General features: G+C 46.1%; 1 protein-coding gene and 3 long non-coding RNA genes across 4 annotated transcripts; all 4 read left to right on the top strand.

Moving 5' to 3' along the window:
* The first annotated feature begins 6,606 nt into the window (after nucleotides 1-6,606).
* Nucleotides 6,607-11,716, top strand: LOC127341644 (uncharacterized). Its single transcript, XM_051367517.2, has 5 exons — nucleotides 6,607-6,903; nucleotides 8,033-8,360; nucleotides 8,504-8,691; nucleotides 9,295-10,264; nucleotides 11,305-11,716. Exons 2-4 carry the CDS (start codon nucleotides 8,176-8,178, stop codon nucleotides 10,257-10,259), a joined length of 1,338 nt encoding a protein of 445 aa, XP_051223477.1. The 5' UTR covers nucleotides 6,607-6,903; nucleotides 8,033-8,175; the 3' UTR covers nucleotides 10,260-10,264; nucleotides 11,305-11,716.
* A 520-nt stretch (nucleotides 11,717-12,236) lies between these two features.
* Nucleotides 12,237-13,674, top strand: LOC139837531 (uncharacterized). The gene is made up of 3 exons (XR_011754026.1): nucleotides 12,237-12,430; nucleotides 12,516-13,405; nucleotides 13,606-13,674. It is a non-coding gene; the product is annotated as an uncharacterized lncRNA (long non-coding RNA).
* A 233-nt stretch (nucleotides 13,675-13,907) lies between these two features.
* Nucleotides 13,908-15,759, top strand: LOC127341645 (uncharacterized). The gene is made up of 4 exons (XR_011754025.1): nucleotides 13,908-14,106; nucleotides 14,336-14,429; nucleotides 14,565-14,771; nucleotides 15,140-15,759. It is a non-coding gene; the product is annotated as an uncharacterized lncRNA (long non-coding RNA).
* A 5,176-nt stretch (nucleotides 15,760-20,935) lies between these two features.
* On the top strand, nucleotides 20,936-22,792 carry LOC139837530 (uncharacterized). Its single transcript, XR_011754024.1, has 4 exons — nucleotides 20,936-21,137; nucleotides 21,367-21,460; nucleotides 21,596-21,802; nucleotides 22,171-22,792. It is a non-coding gene; the product is annotated as an uncharacterized lncRNA (long non-coding RNA).
* The last annotated feature ends 4,200 nt before the right edge of the window (nucleotides 22,793-26,992 follow it).

The raw sequence follows: 26,992 nt of genomic DNA, 5'->3' as shown, positions 1-26,992 counted from the left end.
AGCTTCACTCCAAACTTTGCCATGAGCGTCTTCCAAAGATAACTCATGAACTTGACGTCTCGATCCGACACAATGCTTTGCGGTACTCCATGTAGGCGAACGATTTCCCTGAAAAACAATGAAGCAATGTGTGAAGCATCGTCGCTCTTATGGCAAGGTATGAAATGAGCCATCTTAGAGAATCTATCCACTACCACGAATATAGAATCATGACCATGCTTAGTGCGAGGCAATCCTAGAACAAAATCCATGCTAATATCGGTCCATGGTGCATATGGAATAGGCAATGGGGTATAAAGACCATAGGGATTGGAGGTAGACTTAGCTTGTAAGCATGTGGTGCACCGGCGGCAAAGGCGTTCGACGTCGCGGTACATTCTTGGCCAATAGTAGTGGGTTGAGAGCATGGCATATGTCTTCTCTCGACCAAAGTGACCCATAAGACCTCCTCCATGAGACTCTTGCAAAAGCAATTTTCGAAGCGAAGACTCGGGAATGCAAATCTTGTTAGCTTTAAACAAATAGCCATCATGCAAATAGAAGTCATCCACTCCTCGCTCAACGGAGCACTTCTCAAAAATTGGAGCAAAGAAAGAATCGGAAGGATAGAGTTCTTTGATCTCTTCAAGTCCCAAAACATGAAAATCCAAACGAGTTAGCAAAAGGTTGTTTTTGCGGGAAAGAGCATCCTTGCCCTTCTTGTATTTGATCACATATGGGAAGGACTCAATGAACTCGACCCATTTTGCATGTCGTTTGTTCAAGTTGTGTTGGCTTTTCAAATATTTCAAGGACTCATGGTCGGAATGAATGATAAACTCTTTTGGCCAAAGATAGTGTTGCCAAACTTCAAGAACACGAACCAAAGCGTAGAGCTCCTTGTCATATATAGGATAGTTGAGGCGTGCGCCATCTAACTTCTCACTATAGTATGCCACGGGTTTGCCCTCTTGCATAAGAACACCACCAATACCAAGCCCACTTGCATCACACTCAATCTCAAAAGTTTTTGCAAAATTTGGAAGAACAAGAAGGGGAGCTTCGGTAAGGCGTTTCTTCAACTCATCAAAAGCATTTTGTTGGGCCTTGCCCCAAACAAACGGAACATTCTTCTTGGTAAGCTCATTCAAAGGGCAAGCGATGGTGCTAAAGTCTTTCACAAAGCGGCGGTAAAACCCGGCAAGTCCATGGAAGCTTCGGACTTGGCCAACATTTGTAGGGTAGGCCAATTATGGATGGCCTCCACCTTGGAAGAATCAACTTCAATCCCATTAGCGGAAACCACAAAACCAAGAAACACCAATTTGTTTTGAGCAAATGTGCATTTGGGGAGGTTAGCATAAAGCTTTTCATGGCGCAAGATGCATAAGACTTCTCTCACATGTTGCACATGGTCCTCGAGGTTTTTGCTATAAATAAGAATATCATCGAAGTAGACAACCACGCTCTTGCCAATGAGAGGACGCAAGATGTGATTCATGAGGCGCATGAAAGTAGATGGTGCATTGGAAAGACCAAAAGGCATAACGAGCCATTCATAGAGACCAAGTTTGGTCTTGAATGCCGTTTTCCATTCATCACCAATAGCCATGCGGATTTGATGGTAACCACTACGCAAATCGACTTTAGAGAAAATCGTGGCACCACTAAGTTCATCTAGCATGTCATCTAAACGCGGAATGGGATGGCGGTAACGGACGGTAATGGCATTGATGGGGCGACAATCCATACACATCCGTTGCGTCTCATCCGGTTTAGGCACAAGGATCACGGGAACCGCACAAGGGCTAAGGCTTTCACGGACATACCCTTTGGCGAGGAGATCTTGAATTTGGCGGTTGATCTCCTTGGTCTCTTCGGGATTGGTGCGGTAGGCGGCACGGTTTGGGAGCGGAGCGCCGGGTATGAGGTCGATGCGGTGTTCTATGCCGCGGAGTGGTGATAGTCCATGAGGGAGCTCGTCGGGGAAGACGTCTTGAAATTCCTGCAAAAGAGATAACAAAGACGGAGGAATGTTGGTTAAGTCGTTAGTCTCCGACGAGGGTCCCTTGCATATGAGCACATAGTGCAATATGGTGGATGGGTTCTCTTGGAGCTCTCTCCACTCACTCTTGGTGGCTAGAAGGACACTCTTGGACTCACTCATATATGGCTTGTGGCGCTCACTATCTTTGTGGTGGGTCGCTCCCTCTCCTCTCATCTCACTATGGTGGGTGCGGAGTTGTGCCCTCGCTAAAGCCTTCGCATTATCCGCGATGATTTGGCTAGGAGTCATCGGGCGCAACTCGAACTTCTTGTCGTTGACCTTGAAGGTGTATGTGTTGGAGAGTCCATCATGTATAGCCTTCTTGTCATATTGCCAAGGGCGGCCAAGCAACATGTGGCACACCGTCATGGGTACCACGTCACACTCGATGGTGTCCTCATAAGGGCCGATCTTGAAGTTGACGGTGACGGTATGTTGTATCTTGACGTTGCCCTTGTCACTCAACCATTGGATATGGTAAGGGTGAGGATGCTTGCGGAGAGTGAGGTGGAGCTTCTCACACAACTCGGTGCTTGCAAGGTTATGGCAACTTCCACCATCTATGATGACCTTGATCGACTTGCCACCAATTCCGGCACGGGTTTGGAAGATGTTGCACCGTTGTTCTTCCGTAGCATGAGGTTGTGTGGTTAGCACCCTTGTGACCACAAGTGAGGGACTTGGGTCATGCTCACATAAGAGAGGATCTTCTCCACTTTCTTGCTCATAAGCTTCTTCACTTTCCACGGCGGCTTGCACAAGGGCTTCATATTCATCCTCATCAAGAGTCTCGATGTCACCATTCTCCATAGTGATCATAACCTTGGTGTTCTTGCACTCAAACGATTTGTGACCTTGGGTGCCACACTTGAAGCAAGTGACACTAGAGGGTCCCGTGGATGCCTTAGAGGAGGCGGTGGAGGAGACCGTTTGCTTCAAGCGACTTTGGATAGTCGGTTTCTTGGAAGGTGTAGAGGATGCGTCGGCCTTGGCACTTGTAGCATAAGGAGTTGATGTAGTAGTAGGAGTCGATGTAGCGAGCTTGGAGGAGAAATAGGACTTGGCCTTGGAGTACTTGATGTCCTCAATCACTTGGCGCTCGGCCTTCGATGCTTGGTGGACTAACTCAACCATGTTGGAGTAGGGTTGGAACTCGACAATCCTCTTGATAGGATAAGTAAGGCCATTGAAGAAACGAGCAATTGTTTGTTCCTCGGACTCTTGGATGTTGGCTCGCATCATAGTGAGCTCCATCTCCTTGTAGAACTCCTCAACGGTCTTGGTGCCTTGCTTCAACTTTTGGAGCTTGTTGAAGAGGTTGGTCATGTAGTGTGCGGGGACAAAGCGAGCATGCATCTCCTTCTTCATATCTTCCCAAGTGTCAATAGGAGGTTCACCCTTCTCTTCTCGAAGAGTGAGGACTTGCTCCCACCAAGTGTTGGCGTAGTCTTCAAACTCGAGTGATGCCATAGCCACTTTCTTGGCACCGGAGTAGTTGTGGATGCGGAAGATCTTGTCCACCTTGAGTGCCCATGAGAGGTAGGCTTCGGCGTCGTCTTCACCTTTGAACTTGGGCATGTTGAACTTGAGTTTGCCATACATGTTCTCTTCATCCTCCAAGTTTCTTCTACGAGGAGGGGCGCCGTCATCTCTTGCGGCTAGAGGTGGAATAGGAGGTCTTCTACGACCAACCATAGCATTGGGTTGGCGTTGAAGATGAACGCTTGCTTCACTTGGTTCACGGTGAGGATGTGGTTGAAGATCTTGTCGCGGTTGAGGACGAAGCTCAATGTTGGGTCTCTCATCTTGATCATGGTGTAGTTCTCCTCGTCCACGTTGATCATGGCGAGGGTGGCGACGGAGATCTCGCCGAGGTGGATCTTGAGGATCTTGGTCTTGGGGATGGCCATCACGCCCATGGTGGGCATGGCGATCCGCTTGGTGACGATTTTGGTGAAGGACTTGGTCTTGTGGAGGACGCTCATGTGGACGAGCATGGCGATGTATTTCTCCACGCCTAGAGTTGGAGCGGGAGTCTTCATGACGAGCATGTGGGCGATGATGTCGATGATGGTCTTCATGCCTTGAGGAAGAGCTTGGGGACGAAAGGCCACCATGAGAGTAATAGTCTTGTGACGAGCTTGATGAAGAGGAAGTAGAGCGGTGTCGACGATGACGACCCAAGTTGGTGATGGCGCGCTCGAGGCTATCCATGCGCCGCTCCATGTTGGCGTCATTGGCCGCCATTTGGCCATTCAAGTTGTCCGTAGCTTCGCGAAGAAGGGCCAAGTCTTGGTTCACGGTGGAGAAGTTGTGAGCCACCTCATCGTATTGCTCGTCGATGCGCGTCTCGAAGAGGGAGAGTTGCTCCTTGAACTCTTGTCGTTGCGTCCATAGGTTGTGTTGAGTAGCCAACCTCTCGGTGTTGCGGAGGATCTCTTCATCCCTTGTGGTATCTCCGTTCCTATCCATGATGGAAAGACAAGAACTATGTTGTGTATGTTAGTGGAAGGAGACTACCTCGCACTCTTACCAAGGTAAGATAGTATTGAGGCAATCCACCAAACCGAAAGCAAGATCAAGTGTATCGGGAACACACGCAAAACCACACGCAAAAGCTAGCAAATATGGTGTTAGGCGAGTGTTGTGGAAAGCCAAAAGACAAATCCAAGATCGAGTATGTTGTTAAAAGTGGGTAAAGTCCAAAAATCCAAATGTCAATGTGAAGATCACTATAAACACGGAAAAAGTTGTGGAACACACACACGAGATAAGCGGGGTTAGTGCAACCAAAAGTGAGCGGAAAAGTGTATGTATAAGTGCTCGGTGTCACACTAACACAAGGAGAGCCAAAGCTTTGGTTGCAAAGGAAGAGACAACAAGATTCACACGGCCTCTCTTCTCCTATCTCTCTTTGCTTAAAAGCTTTTTCTCTTTTGTATATGGTGGCACTTGCACTCGTTTGTATCTTTGGTGGCACGTGGACACTTTTGTATGTATGGGCGTATGGATGTATGGATGTATGGATGTATGGTGCTACTCGCACTCTTTTTGTGTTTTTGGGGCTTTTTCACACACTATGTTAGTGTTAGCCTCGCTTTTGCTATCTTGCCACACGAGTGTTTGCTTGGGTGCCTTACTCAACGCGACACACACACCTCACAATGCGGGGCCACGTGCAATGTCTCGCAACACTAGACAAGCAATGCTCGATGGGATAGATCGCAAAAGGAAGAGGGGTTACAAGGTGAAAGCTGCAAGTTATACCTGCGATGGTGGTGGTGGTGGTGGTGGTGGTGGTAGAGATCGCCGGAAGACGAGGTCGAAGGAGGGCGTTGTCGCGCCCGGCTCCTGGGCCCGGTTGGACCGGCTCTGACCGGCCTGGCCGGTTGTAAGGCCGGTTGACCGGATTCTCGGATCGGCCCGCCGGTCTCAGAGTCTTGCCGACCGGCTGCTCAACCGGATTTCGCGGGATGAAGGTTTCTCTCTCCTGTTCTTCACGAAAACCAAGCCAAATCGACCAAAACGAAGGGAAACGATGGAATTGGAGGCTAAAAGTTGGGGAAATAGTAGATCAAGCACAACAACACCAGATCCACGGACCAAAACCACTCAAAACGCAACCAAATCACAGATCGGTCAAGAGGCAATTTGGGGCTATTTTTGGGGATTTTTTTGGAAAATTTTCTAGGAACGAAATCGAGTGGGTGGAAGGTCAAATCCGCGGTAACCAAGAGCTGCTGATACCATATGATGAGGTCTAAGACCCCGTGTGTGGCCCGATCTCGCGGATTGACTTCGAAACCAAGGGGGAAGATGGGAAAACGCGAGGAACACGAAGAACGCGACGAACACGAGGAACTCCGAGACTCACGCACACACACAACCCGATACACCCGATGCTTACCTCCGTGGCTCGATGGACCACGCCAATAGAATCTCCGAGGAAGAGACACGCGGTAGAATTCCCCGGGGAGAGATTGGAGTTGGAGAGGAAGAACTTGGTGAGGGAGAGAGAGTAGCTTGTACTAGAATCTCACTCAACAAGTTCAAAGTCAACAACTAAGGTGCCTTGATTACAGAGGGATGATACCCAAGGGAGACTAAGCTCAAAGGTAGGTTTGAGTTCAAAACAAGTCTAAAGAGCTAAAGGGGCGTCCTGGGGGTATTTATAGTCTTACAAGGCGTCATGGGCCGAAAAGGTACAAGTGAAACGGTTCGGGCCGAAATAAGTGACTTAAGTTGTGCAGGCCGGTCAGGGGGCCGGTCAGACCGGGCCTGTGACCGGGCTGGCCGGTTTCGCATCGGGCCCGTGTGGCGGCGGCGACCGGACGAGGCTCCAAGTTCCCTGGATGGCGCCCGGATGTCACGAGCGCAAATCCCGGTTTCTGACCGGGCGGCCCGGTCAGGAGGCCGGTCAGACCGGGCTGTGGACCGGGTGATCCGGTCAGGCCGGTCTGACCGGGTTCTGGACCGGCCGTCCATCTTCTCTTCCTTGCGCTCTTCGGGCGACTTCCGGTCCAGCTCCAGGTCCATCTTCGCGTCCAGCTGCTCCTCTCCTCCTCTTGACCATGGTGTGTCCTCCTCTTCGTGCTCTTGATGCTCCTTGTACCTAATGACACATAACACGTCGGCATGAGGTAGCAATCCATCCAAAAGGGTACCAAGATCAAGGGTGGTGAGGAGCGAGTTCACCTCATCATGGAGAGCCTTGACTCGGGCTCGTGTCATCGGTCCACTTGGGGGACTTGTTGGTCTTGGTGTGGAGGTGACCGAAGGCCACCCCGCATCACATGAGCAGCTGAGCCCTCTGCCCATCAACCTGCCTCGCAGCCAGGAGCCGCTGGACGCCCTTCTTTTCTGGTACACCCTAACAGGTTAGTTTGCTAAGCTGATGTTCTTTCTGCACTTCTAAATTCTGTGTGGTCTCCGGCTGCTAATGCCTCTTTGCAGTTCTGAATTTTCAACTTGTTGCTAATGGTGTCTTTTGCCCCTTTTCTGCTTGTTCGTGTCTGTCTAGTCCAAATGAAGTTTTTAATTGTGCGTAATAGTATAAAACAATGCAGAATGCACTAGTATGTTTCTTTGAAGAATACTATAGAGACAACCAACATTTGTTATCTTGATTTTGTTGGCTTAGTATAAGATTGGCACTGTGATATTTCAGACTTCATGCCTACATTTCTTTGAGAGTTGGGGTTTAATATTCTGAAGAATGTTCCGGATAAGCGGAAACTAGTGATGTGCATTCAGAAAGCAGTATATGGTCTGAAACTAGTTCAAAACATGAAGTATGTACATATGCAATGCCACTTGTTCCACATAACCTCGTACCGTTGATCACGGAGTGAACTTAAGTTTTCCAATCTTCTCTTGTGCCTGCTATTTTGCCCATTTTTTTAATACCCTGCTTAGTCTGAGTAAATTATTTAAAATTGCATAAAAGAACAAAAAGGTAATGTGAAACACTGTACTACATTTCATTTAGGAATCTAACAGATAAGCAGAAGTAACTGGATGTGATACTGCTCTGGACTACTCTGAAGAAACTGTAAAGAATATATATGCCTAGTATAGTATCACCTAGCAGCTTCATTTTGTTGGCTTAGTTTAAGATTGGCACTGTGATATTTCAGACTTTATGCCTACATTTGTTTGAGAGTTACTTGAGGTTTAATGGTCCAGAGAATATTGTGGATCACCTGAAACTATTGATGTATTCAGAAAGTAGTAGATGGTCTGAAGCTACTTGAAAACTTGTAATATGTATATATATATGTGTGTGTGTGTGTGTGTGTGTGTGTGTGTGTGTGCAATGTAACATGTTCCAGATAGTCTTCTACTCTCGATGAGGGTGGGAGCTTCAGCTTTCTATATTGTTCTGTATTCTTGTCTACTACCATCTTTTTATAGGTTTTTTACTACCCTGCCATGGCTGCAGTGTTGTTACTTGGTATTGTAACAGGGCGTGCCTAACTGCGTCTTGCTTTGCATCTATGGCTGCAGCGGTGGATCGGTTCATATACCCAGATGTGAAAGCAGTTGCAGGGGAAGCAGCTGACGAGGGCATCCCCCTGAACCAGGAGCGCCTCATCTTGACTGAAATACAGATCTTTGTCAAGACCCTCACTGGCAAAACCATCACCATCATGGTGAAAATTTCCGATTCCATTGAAATTCTGAAGTCGAAGATCCAGGACAAGGAGGGTACCCCCCCGGACTTCCAGCGTCTGATATTTTGGGGCAAGCAGCTTGAGGATGGCCGCACCTTAGCGGACTATAATATCCAGAAGGAATCCACCCTTCAACTGGCACTTCGCTTGCGAGGCGGCCAGTAAGTCCTTGAGCAATTAAATTGTTCTGTGCTGCTCTATTTACTTATCTTTGCTGTTAATTTTTTATTTGGAGCCTCCCAAATATTATTGGAAAGTAGAGAATTTTATACTGATCAGGCTACTATGTACACTTAATTAACAGCAAGGGAAGACCTAGCTCCAGCAGTCAATCGTCAACACAAAAGAGACCATACAAGTCCAATCATCACTCCTGTACTCCCAGGACTTCTGTGTCAGATCTCTCATCTTCATCATGTAAAGGATCCTCATCATCTTCAACATCCTCTGACGAAAGAAGGTCTGTTAGGAAAAAGAGAAGAAACTCTGAAGGTAAATATTTTAATTTTGTCCCTTTTCTGCTTGTTCGTGTCTGTTTATCCGAGTGAAGTTTTTAGTTGTGCGCAATAGTATAAAACAATGCAGAATGCACTAGTATGTTTCTTTGAAGAATGCTATAGGCATCCAGAAGTAAACGAAGAAACTGTAGAGAGAATAGACATAGTAATATCATCTATTATCTTGATTTTGTTGGCTTAGTTTAAGATTGGCACTGTGATATTTCAGACTGCATGCCTACATTTTTTTGAGAGTTGGGGTTTAATATTCTGAAGAATGCTGCGGATAACCGGTAACTAGTGAGGTGAATTAAGAAAGCAGTATATGGTTTGAAACTAGTACAAAACATGTAGAATGTACATATACAATGCAACTTGTTCCAAATACCTTGTACCGTTGATCAGGGAGTGAGCTTAAGTTTTCCAATCTTCTCTACTGCCTGCTATTTTACTGATTTTTACTACCCTGCTTAGTCTGAGTGAATTATTTAAAATTGCGTAATAAAATAAAAAAAGTAATGTGAAATGCACTGTACTACATTTCATTTAGGAATCTAATAGATAAGCAGAAGTAACTGGATGTGATACTTCTCTGTAGGTAAATATTTCCACCTCACCCTACAAAAGGGTGAGAAGAGTGAAGCTCAGCCACTTGTTGAGATGGAAAGATCTAAGATTATGTCCAAATTGGACGTTCCTGGCCAGAAGGTAGTGGCCAAGCACAAGTATCAGGAATTCACCAAAAAAGGAATTCAAATCATGAATGGACTGAAGAATCTCATTTTCACCATGAAGCACAAAAAAGTTTCATTGAAAGGGGAGTTCTCTTTAAAGAACCTTGTGTGGGTTCCGGGAAGTAAGCAGATCAAGTTCAGAAAAATTGATGATGAAGACTTTGTAAAATTCAGGACAGAGCGCGGTGAAAAAGACTGTGAGGCCATTGCTGATTGTGTTGAGAGAATGCTTGACGGATATGCTCTGCCATCAGAACTAAAGCATTGGCTATCCCTGCTCAGGGATGTGCCCTACTCAAGAGAGTACTTGGTTAAGAATCATATGACTTTGATGTCGTCAAATGATAAGCTTCATCACGTCATATTTTTGTTTGGACTTCGTGAGCAAGTCAAGAGTCACAGAACGGTTATACTGGAAAGAATGAAGTCGTTGGAAATAGAATACAAAACAGGAACTGAAGAGTACAAGGAACTTGCGGCAAAGGAGGCAGAACTGAGAGCCACGCTAGAAGCAATCCGCAAAGGTGTCCGGTGTGGAAACACTGACACCAACGATGATTGGCGACCGAAGGTTCTTGATAATGAGTATTTATACAAGATATTTGCGCACCGACGCGATGATTATGAGGGAGAAGGTGGGGCAAAGAAGTTGGTTGAATTTGGCAGAAACTGTACCCAACATCTGATGAAACATTCCCTCAATAAACATGGCAAAAAGAATTTTGACTATGACCAGATGGCTGGGATCATATCATATACCTTTCCGACACTATTCTATGAGTTTCAAGAATCTATGTATAAACAAGGATTAATGGATTCCAGCATATAATTAAGGTATGTTTCTTCATAGATGCCTGCCTTGTTTCTGTACTTGTAATCTATGTGGTCTCTGGCTGCTAATGCCTTTTGCAGTTCTGAATTTTTAAATTGTTGATAATGTTGTCTTTTGCCCTAAAAAACAATGAAAAAAAACACAAGTATGTTTCTTTGAAGAATGCTATACAGAAACTGTAGAGATTATATGCATAGTAGTATCATTTGTTATTTCATTTTTTTGGCTTAGTTAAAGGTTGGCACTGTGATATTTGAGACTGCATGCCTACATTTATTTGAGAATTGGGGTTTAACATTCTGAAGAATGTTGCGGATAACCGGAAACTAGTGAAGAAATCAGTATATGGTCTGAAACTAGTTCAAAACATGTAGTATGTACATATGCAATGCAACTTGTTCCAGGTAACCTCCTACCGGATCAGGGAATGAGCTTAAGTCTTCTATACTGTTCTGCAATCTTCTCTACTGCCTGCTATTTTACAAATTTTTACTACCCTGCTTAATCCGAGTGATTTTTTTAAAATTACATAAAAGAACAAAAAGGTAGTGTAAAATGCACTACTACATTTCATTGAGGAATCTTATAGATAAGCAGAAGTAACTGGATGTGATACTTCTCTGGACTACTCTGAACAAACTGTAGGGATTATATATGCCTAGTAGTATCATTTAGTAGCTTAATTTTGTTGTCTTAGTTTCAGATTGGCACTGTGATATTTTAGACTTTATGCCTACATTTGTTTGAGAGTTACTTGAGGTTTAGTGGTCTGGAGAATATTGTGGATGACCTGAAACTATTGATGTATTCAGAAAGCAGTAGATGGTCCGAAGCTACTTCAAAACTTGTACTATGTATATATATGTATGCAATGAAACATGTTCCAGATAGTCTTCTGCTGTCGGTGAGGGTGGCAGCTTCATCTTTTCAAATTGTTCTGTATTCTTGTCTACTTCCTGCTTTTTATAGGGGTTTTTCAGTGTTACTTGGTATTGTAGCAGGGCGAGCCTAACTGCGTCTTGCTTTCCATCTATGGCTGCAGCGAAGGATCGGTCCATATACCCAGATGTGAAGGCAGTTGCAGGGGCAGAAGCAGACGGGCCTCTTCGAAACCATCGAACTTCATCCCAGATTTTATAGCCTGTGGGGATTTATAAGGGCTGATGATTCCTTTTTCTCTTGTGGACCCCTTGTACGTTGAGTGAACTCCAATATATACTAGTTTCAGTGGTTGTGTGAGTTAGCTAGGACCGATGTTTTCGGTCATGCGGAAATCGAGTTTTCCATGCTGTAGAACTGCAGAAACCAAGTTTCATTGTTTTGTCAGGGTAGAATGGTTACTATCTTGCACGCTGACATTGGTTATAGGTTCTTCTGACCAAAATAGTTGTGTTACAGTCTTCAGAATGATTGATACCAGTACAATCAGGGAACTTTCACTTTTACTATCTGTTGTATGTGTTGTTGTTACCATGTGTGCTAGGATAAATTGCCATAATGATGCATTGGTACCTGTACAGTGGATGCCACTACGTTTCATGATACTGAAATTCAGAAATTTGGAGATGTCGGGTGTGCATTCACTTGCTCAGCTAGAGTATTCGCACTGTCAATACTGACGAACGTAGCAACCAGTGAAGTAGTCATGTCTATATTTTGGGTTTTCTCGTCGCGTTGAATTAATCTAGTGTCAGATCTGGAATGGATATCTCTTTGTGTTTTCTTAGGCGATAATATGAAATGCTAGCTCCAATACGAATGGCAGCAAAATTTTCAGTAGATAAGTACTCCCTCCGTTTTTTACTCAAAAAAAAGAATCTTAGTTCAAATTCCGTTGCGTTACAGAAAATTCCGGGTTTCCCATTTTACCCCCGCATCGGTGGCTGCTCCCTTTCCGTCTTCCTCCTCACTCCTCTCGCTCCCTGTTTGCCAAGGGTGGAGGCGAAGCGGGTGACCGCCGTGCAACTCGTGCTGACCCGCGTCTATCCCCTCTTGCGAGACGAGGAGGGAAGGAGAGATCCGGCGGGTGCTATCGCCGGCTACGGGAGAGCTGGCTGCTGTGCGGGCGCCATAGCCAGCCGCGGGAGTAGCTCCGTCCCTGCGCGATGAAGGCGGCGCTGTTGCAACTGCAGCTCCTTGCCCTCATCTCCGACGTCCACCTCGCCCGCGTGAGTCGCCAAACCACTCTCCCCTGTAGAACCTTGCAGATCCCCGCCCCAGTTCCTAACACACTCTTCATCCCCCTTCTCACAGAGAGATGGCGGAGGAGGGCGAGAGGTGGGTGCCACTGGCGACAGCTAGAGGCAGGTCGCTAGAGCCGCCGTCCGCGGGATCCCCCTTCCGCCCTCTGCCAGGTCAAGCTCCACGAGGTCCTCCTCCGCTACCACGTCTCACGCGCCGGTCTGTCCGTCTCCTCAATTCCATTCTACCATCGCTCGGATGATGACGGCGATTGGGCAATGTGACATTCTACACGGTCACTTCTCTGCACCGGTGCCAGAGAAACCTACATGCAGTTCCTCTTGGATGCCATGGTTGCGGTGGCAGGGCCTCTGTTTCTATTCCTTATTTTGGTAGCATCAGTAATTGCAAGATGTCAATTTATTTTGGCACCTTTTGGCCGTTCCAAAAATTGAAACCAATTTTGCTACAGAGTGTGCTAGAGTGTGTTCAAGGGTAGGACACAGCGATGCTAGTTAGTGATGTGAGGTGTCAGTTATTGCAGCATTACACATTAATGGTAGATGAAGAGGTAATGGACTAATGGATTTCAGAGTTGTAAAGACAACCAAAGATCGCGTATCTGATTCTGAATGAGCATGCTCCCATGAGAAAAAGTCGCAAACATGGTGTAGAAGTTAGCGAACATTACATGCGAACATCCCGCAAAAATGATCTTTCTTGACATTTTGTTCCATTTTACTCCCATGAGCATTTTACTCCCACATGTATTTTTCTGTTTCACACATCACAAAGTACACAGTTAACTGTTTCCTGTTGACTCCTAGTCATCCAGAGTACTGTATATTTTTTCAAGTGTGTTGCATCATTGCTTAAACCGAATATTTGTTTTGATTCAGATGCATTCTTTCTTGAGCAGACGGAGGAGTGGATGTGTCGGACAAGTTCTCGGAGCACTACAGGTCAGCCTGTATTTCCTTCCTGCCTTTCCTGTATTTCTAAGCCTATATGCTCTTCATGTAAACTGCTGCTTGTTGCTACATCTCTGCCTGTCTTCGGAGTACTTTGCTACTCAGTGATAAATTAAGGTTTGAGGAATTATGCATATCCTCAACATGCCATCTATCTCATGGAACTCATTTTTGTCTGGCTGCTGTTTCAGAACCTAGGAGCGTGCTTACCACAAGACAGAAGTAAGAAGCACATGCATTTCCAATTGAACTTGTCCCACCAAACAAGGTAATTTATTCAACAATAACTTGCCTTCAATACTACAGGTGATCCTTAGCAAGCTATCCATCTTACCATCATCTGCTCGGGTCCTTTTGGCCCTCTTTGTACTGCTATTTAGCTGAGACCTGGTAGTTAGCTGAACTCTGTTACTACAAGAACGCTTGCTGTTGTACCAAAGCTTCTTAGTTTGCTATTTAGCTGAGACCTGGTAGTTAGCTGAACGTTAGCTGAACTTAGTTTGCCTCAAAGAAGTTGTTGATGTTACATCCGTATGTAAAGAGGATTTAACAGGCACATAATCCTTGAATTGTTTGCCCTGTACAGGTTGTTTGTTTGTCGTCCGAACCACTCAACCAAGATGCTATTATTTGCTCCAACTCATGTACTGAAGGGTATATAAGCATCCATTAACTCAAGTACTCCATCTTAGGTATGTCAAGGCACACCTTCTGGGATAATGATGTTCCATTTGTTAAACTTAGTCATTGCATAATTTCTGTGGTTGAATTATGAAGAAAAATTCTACGGTTAATTTCTGTTCGCGTCGGCCATCGCCTACTTCTGCTACTTGCATTGCTGCAATCCACGCTCTACTGCTATGTGAAGTTGTCTCTCAGTTTCTCACATGTAAAAGGTAGTTTGACATTTATCTTTTGCAGATCTATCGTCTACAGTATTCATCAAGCCCCCTACTGGTTATGCAACCATCACAGCAATATCCTTACTGTGCAAGTTATACTCCTTTTCTGAGAAGTATGTCAAACGCTGGGCTTTGTTCATTAACTTTCTATTGTTAACTCTATTATTTCACAAACATGTTATCTACTTTGGGCTTTGTCTTTTGTTGTCAGTTTTTCACAGGGCACAGGTGTCTGTTGGTTTGTGCAGGTCTCCGGTACAGTGCTCTCAGCTTCATCTTTGTTCAAGCGCGCGAGCTGTCGTTCTTGCAGTGGCACCGGTTCAGTATGTCCTCCAGCCCCATGATGGGAGGTACCACATGTCGACCCTCATAAAATTTCTTGGCACATGGACTAACAAGCTGAAGAGCATCATCACTGATGTCGAGGAGAAGAAGACCAGAAGTGCTTTCCTCGAGTAAGTTCAAATCCCAGTGCTATCTTACTCGACTGCTTGTTGTACTACAAGTTGATGTAGTGAAGACTCCACTGGATCCCAATTACAGTAGTAAAGTCATCCGACAAAGCATATGATTCTCCCGAAAAATTCTGGTAAAATGAATTAATAAAAAATCTTAGTGTTATAATAATATTTGCAGATGCTACAAAAATTCTCCCTTACATATTTTGATTTCTGTGGATATTAAGCTAGGAATTTAATGTGGAGTAAATACAGTAGTTGTCACATTGCTATAGCAAAACATGCATGATATGTTGAGCAAACTCAGTAGATACTGAATTTGACAATAATGTGATTTTGATCTGATATATTGCCTTCCTCTTCAGGGATGTTTCCTTCCTCTTCAGGTGGAGAGAAGCTGAGATCTGGAAGAACCATGGTGATCTGTTGTTCTGCCGAGCGAGGAAGAAGGTGTTGTGCTGAGCGCCTGTGGTTTTGGAGGTGTGGCCGGCTTCCGGGGAGTGCAGCTGTGTGAGCTAGAGCTGCCGGCGAGCTGGGCCACGTGAGCTGGGCAACTCAACCAAATCGTCGGTGGAGGAGGAGGCGCGGGAGGAGGCAGTGCGTGCTCCGATCCCTGGCTGGCCTTGCTGCCTGGCGAAGCCCTGGACGAGGGGCGATGAGCTTCTGGCTAAGGGGACGGTGGCCGGCTTCCCGGATCGATCGGACCCGGGACTCGCTGGGCGGAGGAGAAGTAGCTGGAGGCCAGAGGTGGAGTCGCTGGGCTGAGGTGAAGGCCGGAGGTGGAGCACCTCATGGTCGCTAGGGTGGAGGAGAAGCGGCTCCCAGGCGAAGGACCGTCGTCGAGATGCGGGTGGGAGGAGGACCTCGGCGAGGAAGAGATAGCGATCTGATTGTAATTTCGAATCAAGGGTAGAGACGTCTTTCTAGCACTTTTCACCTGGTCGGAAATTCCCCCTGACGTCTTATATTTCATCTATGTTTGAAAACATAGATATTTGAACATCTATGTTGCTGTAGAACAAGAGCCAAGCCATGCGCATTACACCCGGTATGTACAAACCATATTTCAAAAACATAAAAAAAAATTAGGAAAAAAATTAGCATATAGAGAGACATGTTCTATGTGTGCACAGTTTTCATAAAACCGATAATTTTTGTACCCTGCGTAAAAAAGACAAATAATGCCTCGTAAAATAGACTATTTTATCACCAAAATTTTTTCTTTTTTGCGTAGGGCACAAAACATATCGATTTTTGCTGAAACAACTTTGTAAGCATGTAACATGTCAAGATATACACAATGCATTTTTATATGTATGTTTTTTGACATTTGTAAATATGTTTAATATAAATTTCAAATTAAGGGTGCATATGCACCCCCGGATGTAGAAACACCCTGCGTGTAGTCTACTTTCGAACATCTTTCATTGTAAAAAACGGGCCCTTAAAACATGCATCGGGCCTCGTTCGGTTACCCCAACCCGCCCAGTATTGTGTGGATACACCGGTAATGCCCTTCGAGGTTAAATAGCGGCTCACGCCGAAAATGTGTTTGGTTAAATCACGTCGATTTTCTAATCCGCCCGGTTTTGTCCATATATAACCCCTCGGTCTGACCGTTTTTTAGAAACACGACTCTTGACCCGTGGAATCCATCCCGAGCGAGGCGTGTGTGCATCCCTCTCGCTCTCGCGACAGCGGCGGCACCTGCGGCAATTCGAGCGGAGGGACGACGGCGAAGAATCGACGGTGATCGGCTAGAGAGGAGCTCCTCGACTGATGAGGACATCCCTACTACACCATTACCTCCGTCACTGATAAATGAAGATGAACCTGCTGTGAAGCTCAAGTCCAATGAAGTTCGGATTGGACCAATTACAAGGGCTCGTGCGAAGCTACTTAAACAACAGGTGAACTTGTTTCTAAACGGTACTTTGATTGATGAGAACTTTATACTGCCTAAGTCATATTACTTATGTATCATCAGGTATCAAGAGGAGACGAGCATCGCACGAGGAGGAGAGGAGCAGCTAGACATGAAGACGGACGTCAAGATGGACGTGAAGCTGGACATGGAGCTGGACATGAAGATATCTCATGGACGCGCGAGGGAGGAGCGGGAGGCATGCGCGAGAGGAGAAGAAGACGTCCAGGCCGGTCCAGCACCCGGTTAGACCGGCCTCCAGACCGGCCAGCCCGGTCCCTGGCCCGGTTGACCGGGCGCCAACCGGATGCGATGATCGTACCGGATCAAAACCGGAAAACCTCGTAACTTTCTGGTTGCCGCCCGGTTGACCGGACGCCAGACCGGCCGACCCGGTCCCTGGCCCGGTTGACCGGATTCCAGACCGGATTCGTCCGAGTCTGTCTCGACCAGATCTATTCTGGGTCGGTTATTTTTGTATCTTTTCGACCAGGAGTCGTCCCGGACACCTATATAAGTGCCCAGGACGCCCCCCTAGCTGCTTTAGACCACGTTTAAGATAAACCCTAGTTCCTAGTTGTTTGCTCTAGCAAAACTATTGAATCCCTACACCATATTGCTTGATATTGTGTAGATCCTGAAAAAGTCTTGTGTGATCTGCTGTTCCATTGGGAATTAGACGGTTGCAACTTACCGCTTCGTGGTCGGCGGCTACGTGCGCAAGTGTGTGGAGTTGCGAATATCTTGCAGGGTTGAGAGAGTACATTTGCATTGGCGACAGGGACCAATCGAGAGATCTCGTTGCGTCATACAAGTTATCTTCCATTACATCGTCGTGTTTCTCCGCTGCTATCACCCCGTGATCATCATCACCACCGTTGCTTACTGAGAAGATCGGGACACCCCTTATCATCTTGATATCAGATTTCCAGTTTTCCTCGGTAAGCCATCCACAATCCACCCCATAGTTGAGTTGTGAGTGTTTTCCTATCCAGAAAAAGCCATAAAAAGTTAGGGTTAGGGTTTGCCATAGCCTTAGATTGCACTAATTTCAAGTTTTAGTTGCTTTTCGTAGTTGTTTTTCCGTATCTTTTCTTTCCATCTAGTCTTTTAGGGTTTGAGTTTACTCTATCCTCTTTGTCGTCTAGTGTCAGTTTTTGTTACTCCGAGTCCACATAGCGTACAGTGTGCTTGTTCCAAACCATAGACACAACCTTTTGATATAAAGTGACTAGGAACTTCCCCCAGAAGAGACTAGTTTTACCGCTCGACAGGCTGCTCGTTAGGTTTTCGGTGCTTTGCATATTTCTGTTGGTCGTGTTATCAAGGAGTTGTATCAGAAAATCAAAAAAAAAAAAAAAAAACAAAACGAGAAAATTGAAAAGAAGCAAAAAGAGCTACATCGCTGCGTGTGTTATACAAATAGAAAATCCAAAAATAAAAGTGAAGTGCTAGTTGATTCAAGTGAAGGCCTAAGTTTCCTTTCCTGCACCCGTAGTTGAGCAATCTTGTGCCTGTCTCGTTGAGCTGTGCTAGCGTCTCTCGTGTGCATTGCAACCTTTCCCACATATAGTTGCATTGCCCCATTATATCGCCTTGTGTGAGTATCATTGGTTGTATACGGTCAGCGCTAGAGCTTGTTATTGGTGCAAATAGGTAGCCTACCTACAGCCCCACATATACCATGCTTTGTCGTGTGATTTGTTCTTATACCCTTGATATTTGCTCCGCTACACCCGTGCACTAGTTGTTACTACAAGTGGTAAGCAACACTAATTTACTTTGGAACGGTAAGATTTCCTTTTCTTATCAGTTTTGAGTGAGTTGTGAGAGTACCACCATATATTTTTGATTTAGTGCACTAATCTACTAACGATGTCTGCTAGTGATCATAGAATTGTTAACCAGGAAAACAAGAGTGCTGCAGATATCATCACATGGAGGGAGTATGAGCCTCTTCGTAATGAGATGCGACGTGAATTCCGCGCTCAGGACGAGGTGCTTAATGGGAAGATTGATGAGATTTCTCAAAAGCTGGATGCTACTCATGTGACCGTCACTACAATGCAAGATCAAATGACGGATGTACAACGCAATCTTGCTGATTTGCGCTTAGCTGTTGAGAATTTGACCGCGCAACAACATCAAGAAGATGATGATGATCCTGAGCTTCAAGATGACGCACACAATGCTCGTGATGCGCCACGTGGTAATCGTCCTCGCGGTTTGGTTCCACTTGGCCGCAATGGTCGTGGACAAGATGAGGAAGATGGTTTGGGTAAGCCCAAGTTTTCTATACCCAAGTTTGAAGGAGGAGCTGATGTTGAAGAATACCTCACTTGGGAACTCAAGATTGAGAAGTTGTGGAGCTTACATCCACATTATACTGAAGATCGGAAGATCAAGCTTGCTTCTTCCGAGTTTGATGGCTATGCTTTGCGTTGGTGGGATGTTCGTAACCGCGAAGAGGATCGGTGGCTGCTCCCTTTCCGTCTTCCTCCTCACTCCTCTCGCTCCCTGTTTGCCAAGGGTGGAGGCGAAGCGGGTGACCGCCGTGCAACTCGTGCTGACCCGCGTCTATCCCCTCTTGCGAGACGAGGAGGGAAGGAGAGATCCGGCGGGTGCTATCGCCGGCTACGGGAGAGCTGGCTGCTGTGCGGGCGCCATAGCCAGCCGCGGGAGTAGCTCCGTCCCTGCGCGATGAAGGCGGCGCTGTTGCAACTGCAGCTCCTTGCCCTCATCTCCGACGTCCACCTCGCCCGCGTGAGTCGCCAAACCACTCTCCCCTGTAGAACCTTGCAGATCCCCGCCCCAGTTCCTAACACACTCTTCATCCCCCTTCTCACAGAGAGATGGCGGAGGAGGGCGAGAGGTGGGTGCCACTGGCGACAGCTAGAGGCAGGTCGCTAGAGCCGCCGTCCGCGGGATCCCCCTTCCGCCCTCTGCCAGGTCAAGCTCCACGAGGTCCTCCTCCGCTACCACGTCTCACGCGCCGGTCTGTCCGTCTCCTCAATTCCATTCTACCATCGCTCGGATGATGACGGCGATTGGGCAATGTGACATTCTACACGGTCACTTCTCTGCACCGGTGCCAGAGAAACCTACATGCAGTTCCTCTTGGATGCCATGGTTGCGGTGGCAGGGCCTCTGTTTCTATTCCTTATTTTGGTAGCATCAGTAATTGCAAGATGTCAATTTATTTTGGCACCTTTTGGCCGTTCCAAAAATTGAAACCAATTTTGCTACAGAGTGTGCTAGAGTGTGTTCAAGGGTAGGACACAGCGATGCTAGTTAGTGATGTGAGGTGTCAGTTATTGCAGCATTACACATTAATGGTAGATGAAGAGGTAATGGACTAATGGATTTCAGAGTTGTAAAGACAACCAAAGATCGCGTATCTGATTCTGAATGAGCATGCTCCCATGAGAAAAAGTCGCAAACATGGTGTAGAAGTTAGCGAACATTACATGCGAACATCCCGCAAAAATGATCTTTCTTGACATTTTGTTCCATTTTACTCCCATGAGCATTTTACTCCCACATGTATTTTTCTGTTTCACACATCACAAAGTACACAGTTAACTGTTTCCTGTTGACTCCTAGTCATCCAGAGTACTGTATATTTTTTCAAGTGTGTTGCATCATTGCTTAAACCGAATATTTGTTTTGATTCAGATGCATTCTTTCTTGAGCAGACGGAGGAGTGGATGTGTCGGACGAGTTCTCGGAGCACTACAGGTCAGCCTGTATTTCCTTCCTGCCTTTCCTGTATTTCTAAGCCTATATGCTCTTCATGTAAACTGCTGCTTGTTGCTACATCTCTGCCTGTCTTCGGAGTACTTTGCTACTCAGTGATAAATTAAGGTTTGAGGAATTATGCATATCCTCAACATGCCATCTATCTCATGGAACTCATTTTTGTCTGGCTGCTGTTTCAGAACCTAGGAGCGTGCTTACCACAAGACAGAAGTAAGAAGCACATGCATTTCCAATTGAACTTGTCCCACCAAACAAGGTAATTTATTCAACAATAACTTGCCTTCAATACTACAGGTGATCCTTAGCAAGCTATCCATCTTACCATCATCTGCTCGGGTCCTTTTGGCCCTCTTTGTACTGCTATTTAGCTGAGACCTGGTAGTTAGCTGAACTCTGTTACTACAAGAACGCTTGCTGTTGTACCAAAGCTTCTTAGTTTGCTATTTAGCTGAGACCTGGTAGTTAGCTGAACGTTAGCTGAACTTAGTTTGCCTCAAAGAAGTTGTTGATGTTACATCCGTATGTAAAGAGGATTTAACAGGCACATAATCCTTGAATTGTTTGCCCTGTACAGGTTGTTTGTTTGTCGTCCGAACCACTCAACCAAGATGCTATTATTTGCTCCAACTCATGTACTGAAGGGTATATAAGCATCCATTAACTCAAGTACTCCATCTTAGGTATGTCAAGGCACACCTTCTGGGATAATGATGTTCCATTTGTTAAACTTAGTCATTGCATAATTTCTGTGGTTGAATTATGAAGAAAAATTCTACGGTTAATTTCTGTTCGCGTCGGCCATCGCCTACTTCTGCTACTTGCATTGCTGCAATCCACGCTCTACTGCTATGTGAAGTTGTCTCTCAGTTTCTCACATGTAAAAGGTAGTTTGACATTTATCTTTTGCAGATCTATCGTCTACAGTATTCATCAAGCCCCCTACTGGTTATGCAACCATCACAGCAATATCCTTACTGTGCAAGTTATACTCCTTTTCTGAGAAGTATGTCAAACGCTGGGCTTTGTTCATTAACTTTCTATTGTTAACTCTATTATTTCACAAACATGTTATCTACTTTGGGCTTTGTCTTTTGTTGTCAGTTTTTCACAGGGCACAGGTGTCTGTTGGTTTGTGCAGGTCTCCGGTACAGTGCTCTCAGCTTCATCTTTGTTCAAGCGCGCGAGCTGTCGTTCTTGCAGTGGCACCGGTTCAGTATGTCCTCCAGCCCCATGATGGGAGGTACCACATGTCGACCCTCATAAAATTTCTTGGCACATGGACTAACAAGCTGAAGAGCATCATCACTGATGTCGAGGAGAAGAAGACCAGAAGTGCTTTCCTCGAGTAAGTTCAAATCCCAGTGCTATCTTACTCGACTGCTTGTTGTACTACAAGTTGATGTAGTGAAGACTCCACTGGATCCCAATTACAGTAGTAAAGTCATCCGACAAAGCATATGATTCTCCCGAAAAATTCTGGTAAAATGAATTAATAAAAAATCTTAGTGTTATAATAATATTTGCAGATGCTACAAAAATTCTCCCTTACATATTTTGATTTCTGTGGATATTAAGCTAGGAATTTAATGTGGAGTAAATACAGTAGTTGTCACATTGCTATAGCAAAACATGCATGATATGTTGAGCAAACTCAGTAGATACTGAATTTGACAATAATGTGATTTTGATCTGATATATTGCCTTCCTCTTCAGGGATGTTTCCTTCCTCTTCAGGTGGAGAGAAGCTGAGATCTGGAAGAACCATGGTGATCTATTGTTCTGCCGAGCGAGGAAGAAGGTGTTGTGCTGAGCGCGTGTGGTTTTGGAGGTGTGGCCGGCTTCCGGGGAGTGCAGCTGTTTGAGCTAGAGCTGCCGGCGAGCTGGGCCACGTGAGCTGGGCAACTCAACCAAATCGTCGGTGGAGGAGGAGGCGCGGGAGGAGGCAGTGCGTGCTCCGATCCCTGGCTGGCCTTGCTGCCTGGCGAAGCCCTGGACGAGGGGCGATGAGCTTCTGGCTAAGGGGACGGTGGCCGGCTTCCCGGATCGATCGGACCCGGGACTCGCTGGGCGGAGGAGAAGTAGCTGGAGGCCAGAGGTGGAGTCGCTGGGCTGAGGTGAAGGCCGGAGGTGGAGCACCTCATGGTCGCTAGGGTGGAGGAGAAGCGGCTCCCAGGCGAAGGACCGTCGTCGAGATGCGGGTGGGAGGAGGACCTCGGCGAGGAAGAGATAGCGATCTGATTGTAATTTCGAATCAAGGGTAGAGACGTCTTTCTAGCACTTTTCACCTGGTCGGAAATTCCCCCTGACGTCTTATATTTCATCTATGTTTGAAAACATAGATATTTGAACATCTATGTTGCTGTAGAACAAGAGCCAAGCCATGCGCATTACACCCGGTATGTACAAACCATATTTCAAAAACATAAAAAAAAATTAGGAAAAAAATTAGCATATAGAGAGACATGTTCTATGTGTGCACAGTTTTCATAAAACCGATAATTTTTGTACCCTGCGTAAAAAAGACAAATAATGCCTCGTAAAATAGACTATTTTATCACCAAAATTTTTTCTTTTTTGCGTAGGGCACAAAACATATCGATTTTTGCTGAAACAACTTTGTAAGCATGTAACATGTCAAGATATACACAATGCATTTTTATATGTATGTTTTTTGACATTTGTAAATATGTTTAATATAAATTTCAAATTAAGGGTGCATATGCACCCGGATGTAGAAACACCCTGCGTGTAGTCTACTTTCGAACATCTTTCATTGTAAAAAACGGGCCCTTAAAACATGCATCGGGCCTCGTTCGGTTACCCCAACCCGCCCAGTATCGTGTGGATACACCGGTAATGCCCTTCGAGGTTAAATAGCGGCTCGCGCCGAAAATGTGTTTGGTTAAATCACGTCGATTTTCTAATCCGCCCGGTTTTGTCCATATATAACCCCTCCGTCTGACCGTTTTTTAGAAACACGAATCTTGACCCGTGGAATCCATCCCGAGCGAGGCGTGTGTGCATCCCTCTCGCTCTCGCGACAGCGGCGGCACCTGCGGCAATTCGAGCGGAGGGACGACGGCGAAGAATCGACGGTGATCGGCTAGAGAGGAGCTCCTCGATTGATGAGGACATCCCTACTACACCATTACCTCCGTCACTGATAAATGAAGATGAACCTGCTGTGAAGCTCAAGTCCAATGAAGTTCGGATTGGACCAATTACAAGGGCTCGTGCGAAGCTACTTAAACAACAGGTGAACTTGTTTCTAAACGGTACTTTGATTGATGAGAACTTTATACTGCCTAAGTCATATTACTTATGTATCATCAGGTATCAAGAGGAGACGAGCATCGCACGAGGAGGAGAGGAGCAGCTAGACATGAAGACGGACGTCAAGATGGACGTGAAGCTGGACATGGAGCTGGACATGAAGATATCTCATGGACGCGCGAGGGAGGAGCGGGAGGCATGCGCGAGAGGAGAAGAAGACGTCCAGGCCGGTCCAGCACCCGGTTAGACTAGACCGGCCTCCGCACCGGCCAGCCCTCGGCCCGGTTGACCGGGCGCCAACCGGATGCGATGATCGTACCGGATCAAAACCGGAAAACCTCGCAACTTTCTGGTTGCCGCCCGGTTGACCGGACGCCAGACCGGCCGATCCGGTCCCTGGCCCGGTTGACCGGATTCCAGACCGGATTCGTCCGAGTCTGTCTCGACCAGATCTATTCTGGGTCGGTTATTTTTGTATCTTTTCGACCAGGAGTCGTCCCGGACGCCTATATAAGTGCCCAGGACGCCCCCCTAGCTGCTTTAGACCACGTTTAAGATAAACCCTAGTTCCTAGTTGTTTGCTCTAGCAAAACTATTGAATCCCTACACCATATTGCTTGATATTGTGTAGATCCTGAAAAAGTCTTGTGTGATCTGCTGTTCCATTGGGAATTAGACGGTTGCAACTTACCGCTTCGTGGTCGGCGGCTACGTGCGCAAGTGTGTGGAGTTGCGAATATCTTGCAGGGTTGAGAGCTGTTGCATTGGCGACAGGGACCAATCGAGAGATCTCGTTGCGTCATACAAGTTATCTTCCATTACATCGTCGTGTTTCTCCGCTGCTATCACCCCGTGATCATCATCACCACCGTTGCTTACTGAGAAGATCGGGACACCCCTTATCATCTTGGTATCAGATTTCCAGTTTTCCTCGGTAAGCCATCCACAATCCACCCCATAGTTGAGTTGTGAGTGTTTTCCTATCCAGAAAAAGCCATAAAAAGTTAGGGTTAGGGTTTGCCATAGCCTTAGATTGCACTAATTTCAAGTTTTAGTTGCTTTTCGTAGTTGTTTTTCCGTATCTTTTCTTTCCATCTAGTCTTTTAGGGTTTGAGTTTACTCTATCCTCTTTGTCGTCTAGTGTCAGTTTTTGTTACTCCGAGTCCACATAGCGTACAGTGTGCTTGTTCCAAACCATAGACACAGCCTTTTGATATAAAGTGACTAGGAACTTCCCCCAGAAGAGACTAGTTTTACCGCTCGACAGGCTGCTCGTTAGGTTTTCGGTGCTTTGCATATTTCTGTTGGTCGTGTTATCAAGGAGTTGTATCAGAAAATCAAAAAAAAAAAAAACAAAACGAGAAAATTGAAAAGAAGCAAAAAGAGCTACATCGCTGCGTGTGTTATACAAATAGAAAATCCAAAAATAAAAGTGAAGTGCTAGTTGATTCAAGTGAAGGCCTAAGTTTCCTTTCCTGCACCCGTAGTTGAGCAATCTTGTGCCTGTCTCGTTGAGCTGTGCTAGCGTCTCTCGTGTGCATTGCAACCTTTCCCACATATAGTTGCATTGCCCAATTATATCGCCTTGTGTGAGTATCATTGGTTGTATACGGTCAGCGCTAGAGCTTGTTATTGGTGCAAATAGGTAGCCTACCTACAGCCCCACATATACCATGCTTTGTCGTGTGATTTGTTCTTATACCCTTGATATTTGCTCCGCTACACCCGTGCACTAGTTGTTACTACAAGTGGTAAGCAACACTAATTTACTTTGGAACGGTAAGATTTCCTTTTCTTATCAGTTTTGAGTGAGTTGTGAGAGTACCACCATATATTTTTGATTTAGTGCACTAATCTACTAACGATGTCTGCTAGTGATCATAGAATTGTTAACCAGGAAAACAAGAGTGCTGCAGATATCATCACATGGAGGGAGTATGAGGCTCTTCGTAATGAGATGCGACGTGAATTCCGCGCTCAGGACGAGGTGCTTAATGGGAAGATTGATGAGATTTCTCAAAAGCTGGATGCTACTCATGTGACCGTCACTACAATGCAAGATCAAATGACGGATGTACAACGCAATCTTGCTGATTTGCGCTTAGCTGTTGAGAATTTGACCGCGCAACAACATCAAGAAGATGACGATGATCCTGAGCTTCAAGATGACGCACACAATGCTCGTGATGCGCCACGTGGTAATCGTCCTCGCGGTTTGGTTCCACTTGGCCGCAATGGTCGTGGACAAGATGAGGAAGATGGTTTGGGTAAGCCCAAGTTTTCTATACCCAAGTTTGAAGGAGGAGCTGATGTTGAAGAATACCTCACTTGGGAACTCAAGATTGAGAAGTTGTGGAGCTTACATCCACATTATACTGAAGATCAGAAGATCAAGCTTGCTTCTTCCGAGTTTGATGGCTATGCTTTGCGTTGGTGGGATGCTTTTGTTCGTAACCGCGAAGAGTGCCATGAAGGAAGCGATGACTTCTCGCTTTGTGCCTATAAATTACTTGCGGAATATATATGATAAGCTGACTCTATTGAGACAAGGTGTGAAGACTGTGGATGAATACTACATGGAGATGGAGATGCTTATGCAGCGTGGCCGTGTCCGTGAGTCTCTTGAGATGACAATGCAGCGTTACCTCAATGGTTTGAAGTATGATATCTGATACGTCTCCGACGTATCGATAATTTCTTATGTTCCATGCCACATTATTGATGATATCTACATGTTTTATGCATACTTTATGTCATATTTATGCATATTCCGGAACTAACCTATTGACGAGATGCCGAAGGGCCAGTTGCTGTTTTCTGCTGTTTTTGGTTTCAGAAATCCTAGTAAGGAAATATTCTCGGAATCGGACGAAATCAACGCCGAAGATCTTAGAATCCCCGGAAGCATCCAGAACACCCGAGAGCCGCCAGAGGGGGGCCACAGGGGCCCCAGATGATAGGCCGGCGCGGCCCAGGCCCTGGCCGCGCCGCCTTATGGTGTCGTCGCCTCGTTGACCTTCTGACGCCGCCTCTTCGCCTATTTAAGCCCCCTCGACCTAAAACCTCGATACGAAAAAAGCCACGGTACGAGAAACCATCCAGAGCCGCCGCCATCGCGAAGCCAAGATCTGGGGGACAGGAGTCTCTGTTCCGGCACGCCGCCGGGACGGGGAAGTGCCCCCGGAAGGCTCCTCCATCGACACCACCGCCATCTCCATCAACGCTGCTGTCTCCCATGAGGAGGGAGTAGTTCTCCATCGAG

The sequence above is a fragment of the Lolium perenne genome, chromosome 3 (genome assembly GCF_019359855.2).
Source record: "Lolium perenne isolate Kyuss_39 chromosome 3, Kyuss_2.0, whole genome shotgun sequence".
NCBI classification, from domain to species: domain Eukaryota; kingdom Viridiplantae; phylum Streptophyta; class Magnoliopsida; order Poales; family Poaceae; genus Lolium; species Lolium perenne.
Note: the sequence above shows the minus strand (reverse complement) of the source record. Positions and strands in the feature narration are given on the sequence as shown.

Excerpts from the sequence above, each read along its gene's own strand:
- LOC127341644 (XM_051367517.2), top strand. The coding sequence starts at position 8,176 with ATGGTGAAAATTTCCGATTCCATTGAAATTCTGAAGTCGAAGATCCAG. Across the intron at positions 8,361-8,503 it reads CTTCGCTTGCGAGGCGGCCA|CAAGGGAAGACCTAGCTCCA; the intron begins GTAAGTCCTTGA and ends CTTAATTAACAG. Across the intron at positions 8,692-9,294 it reads AAAGAGAAGAAACTCTGAAG|GTAAATATTTCCACCTCACC; the intron begins GTAAATATTTTA and ends ACTTCTCTGTAG.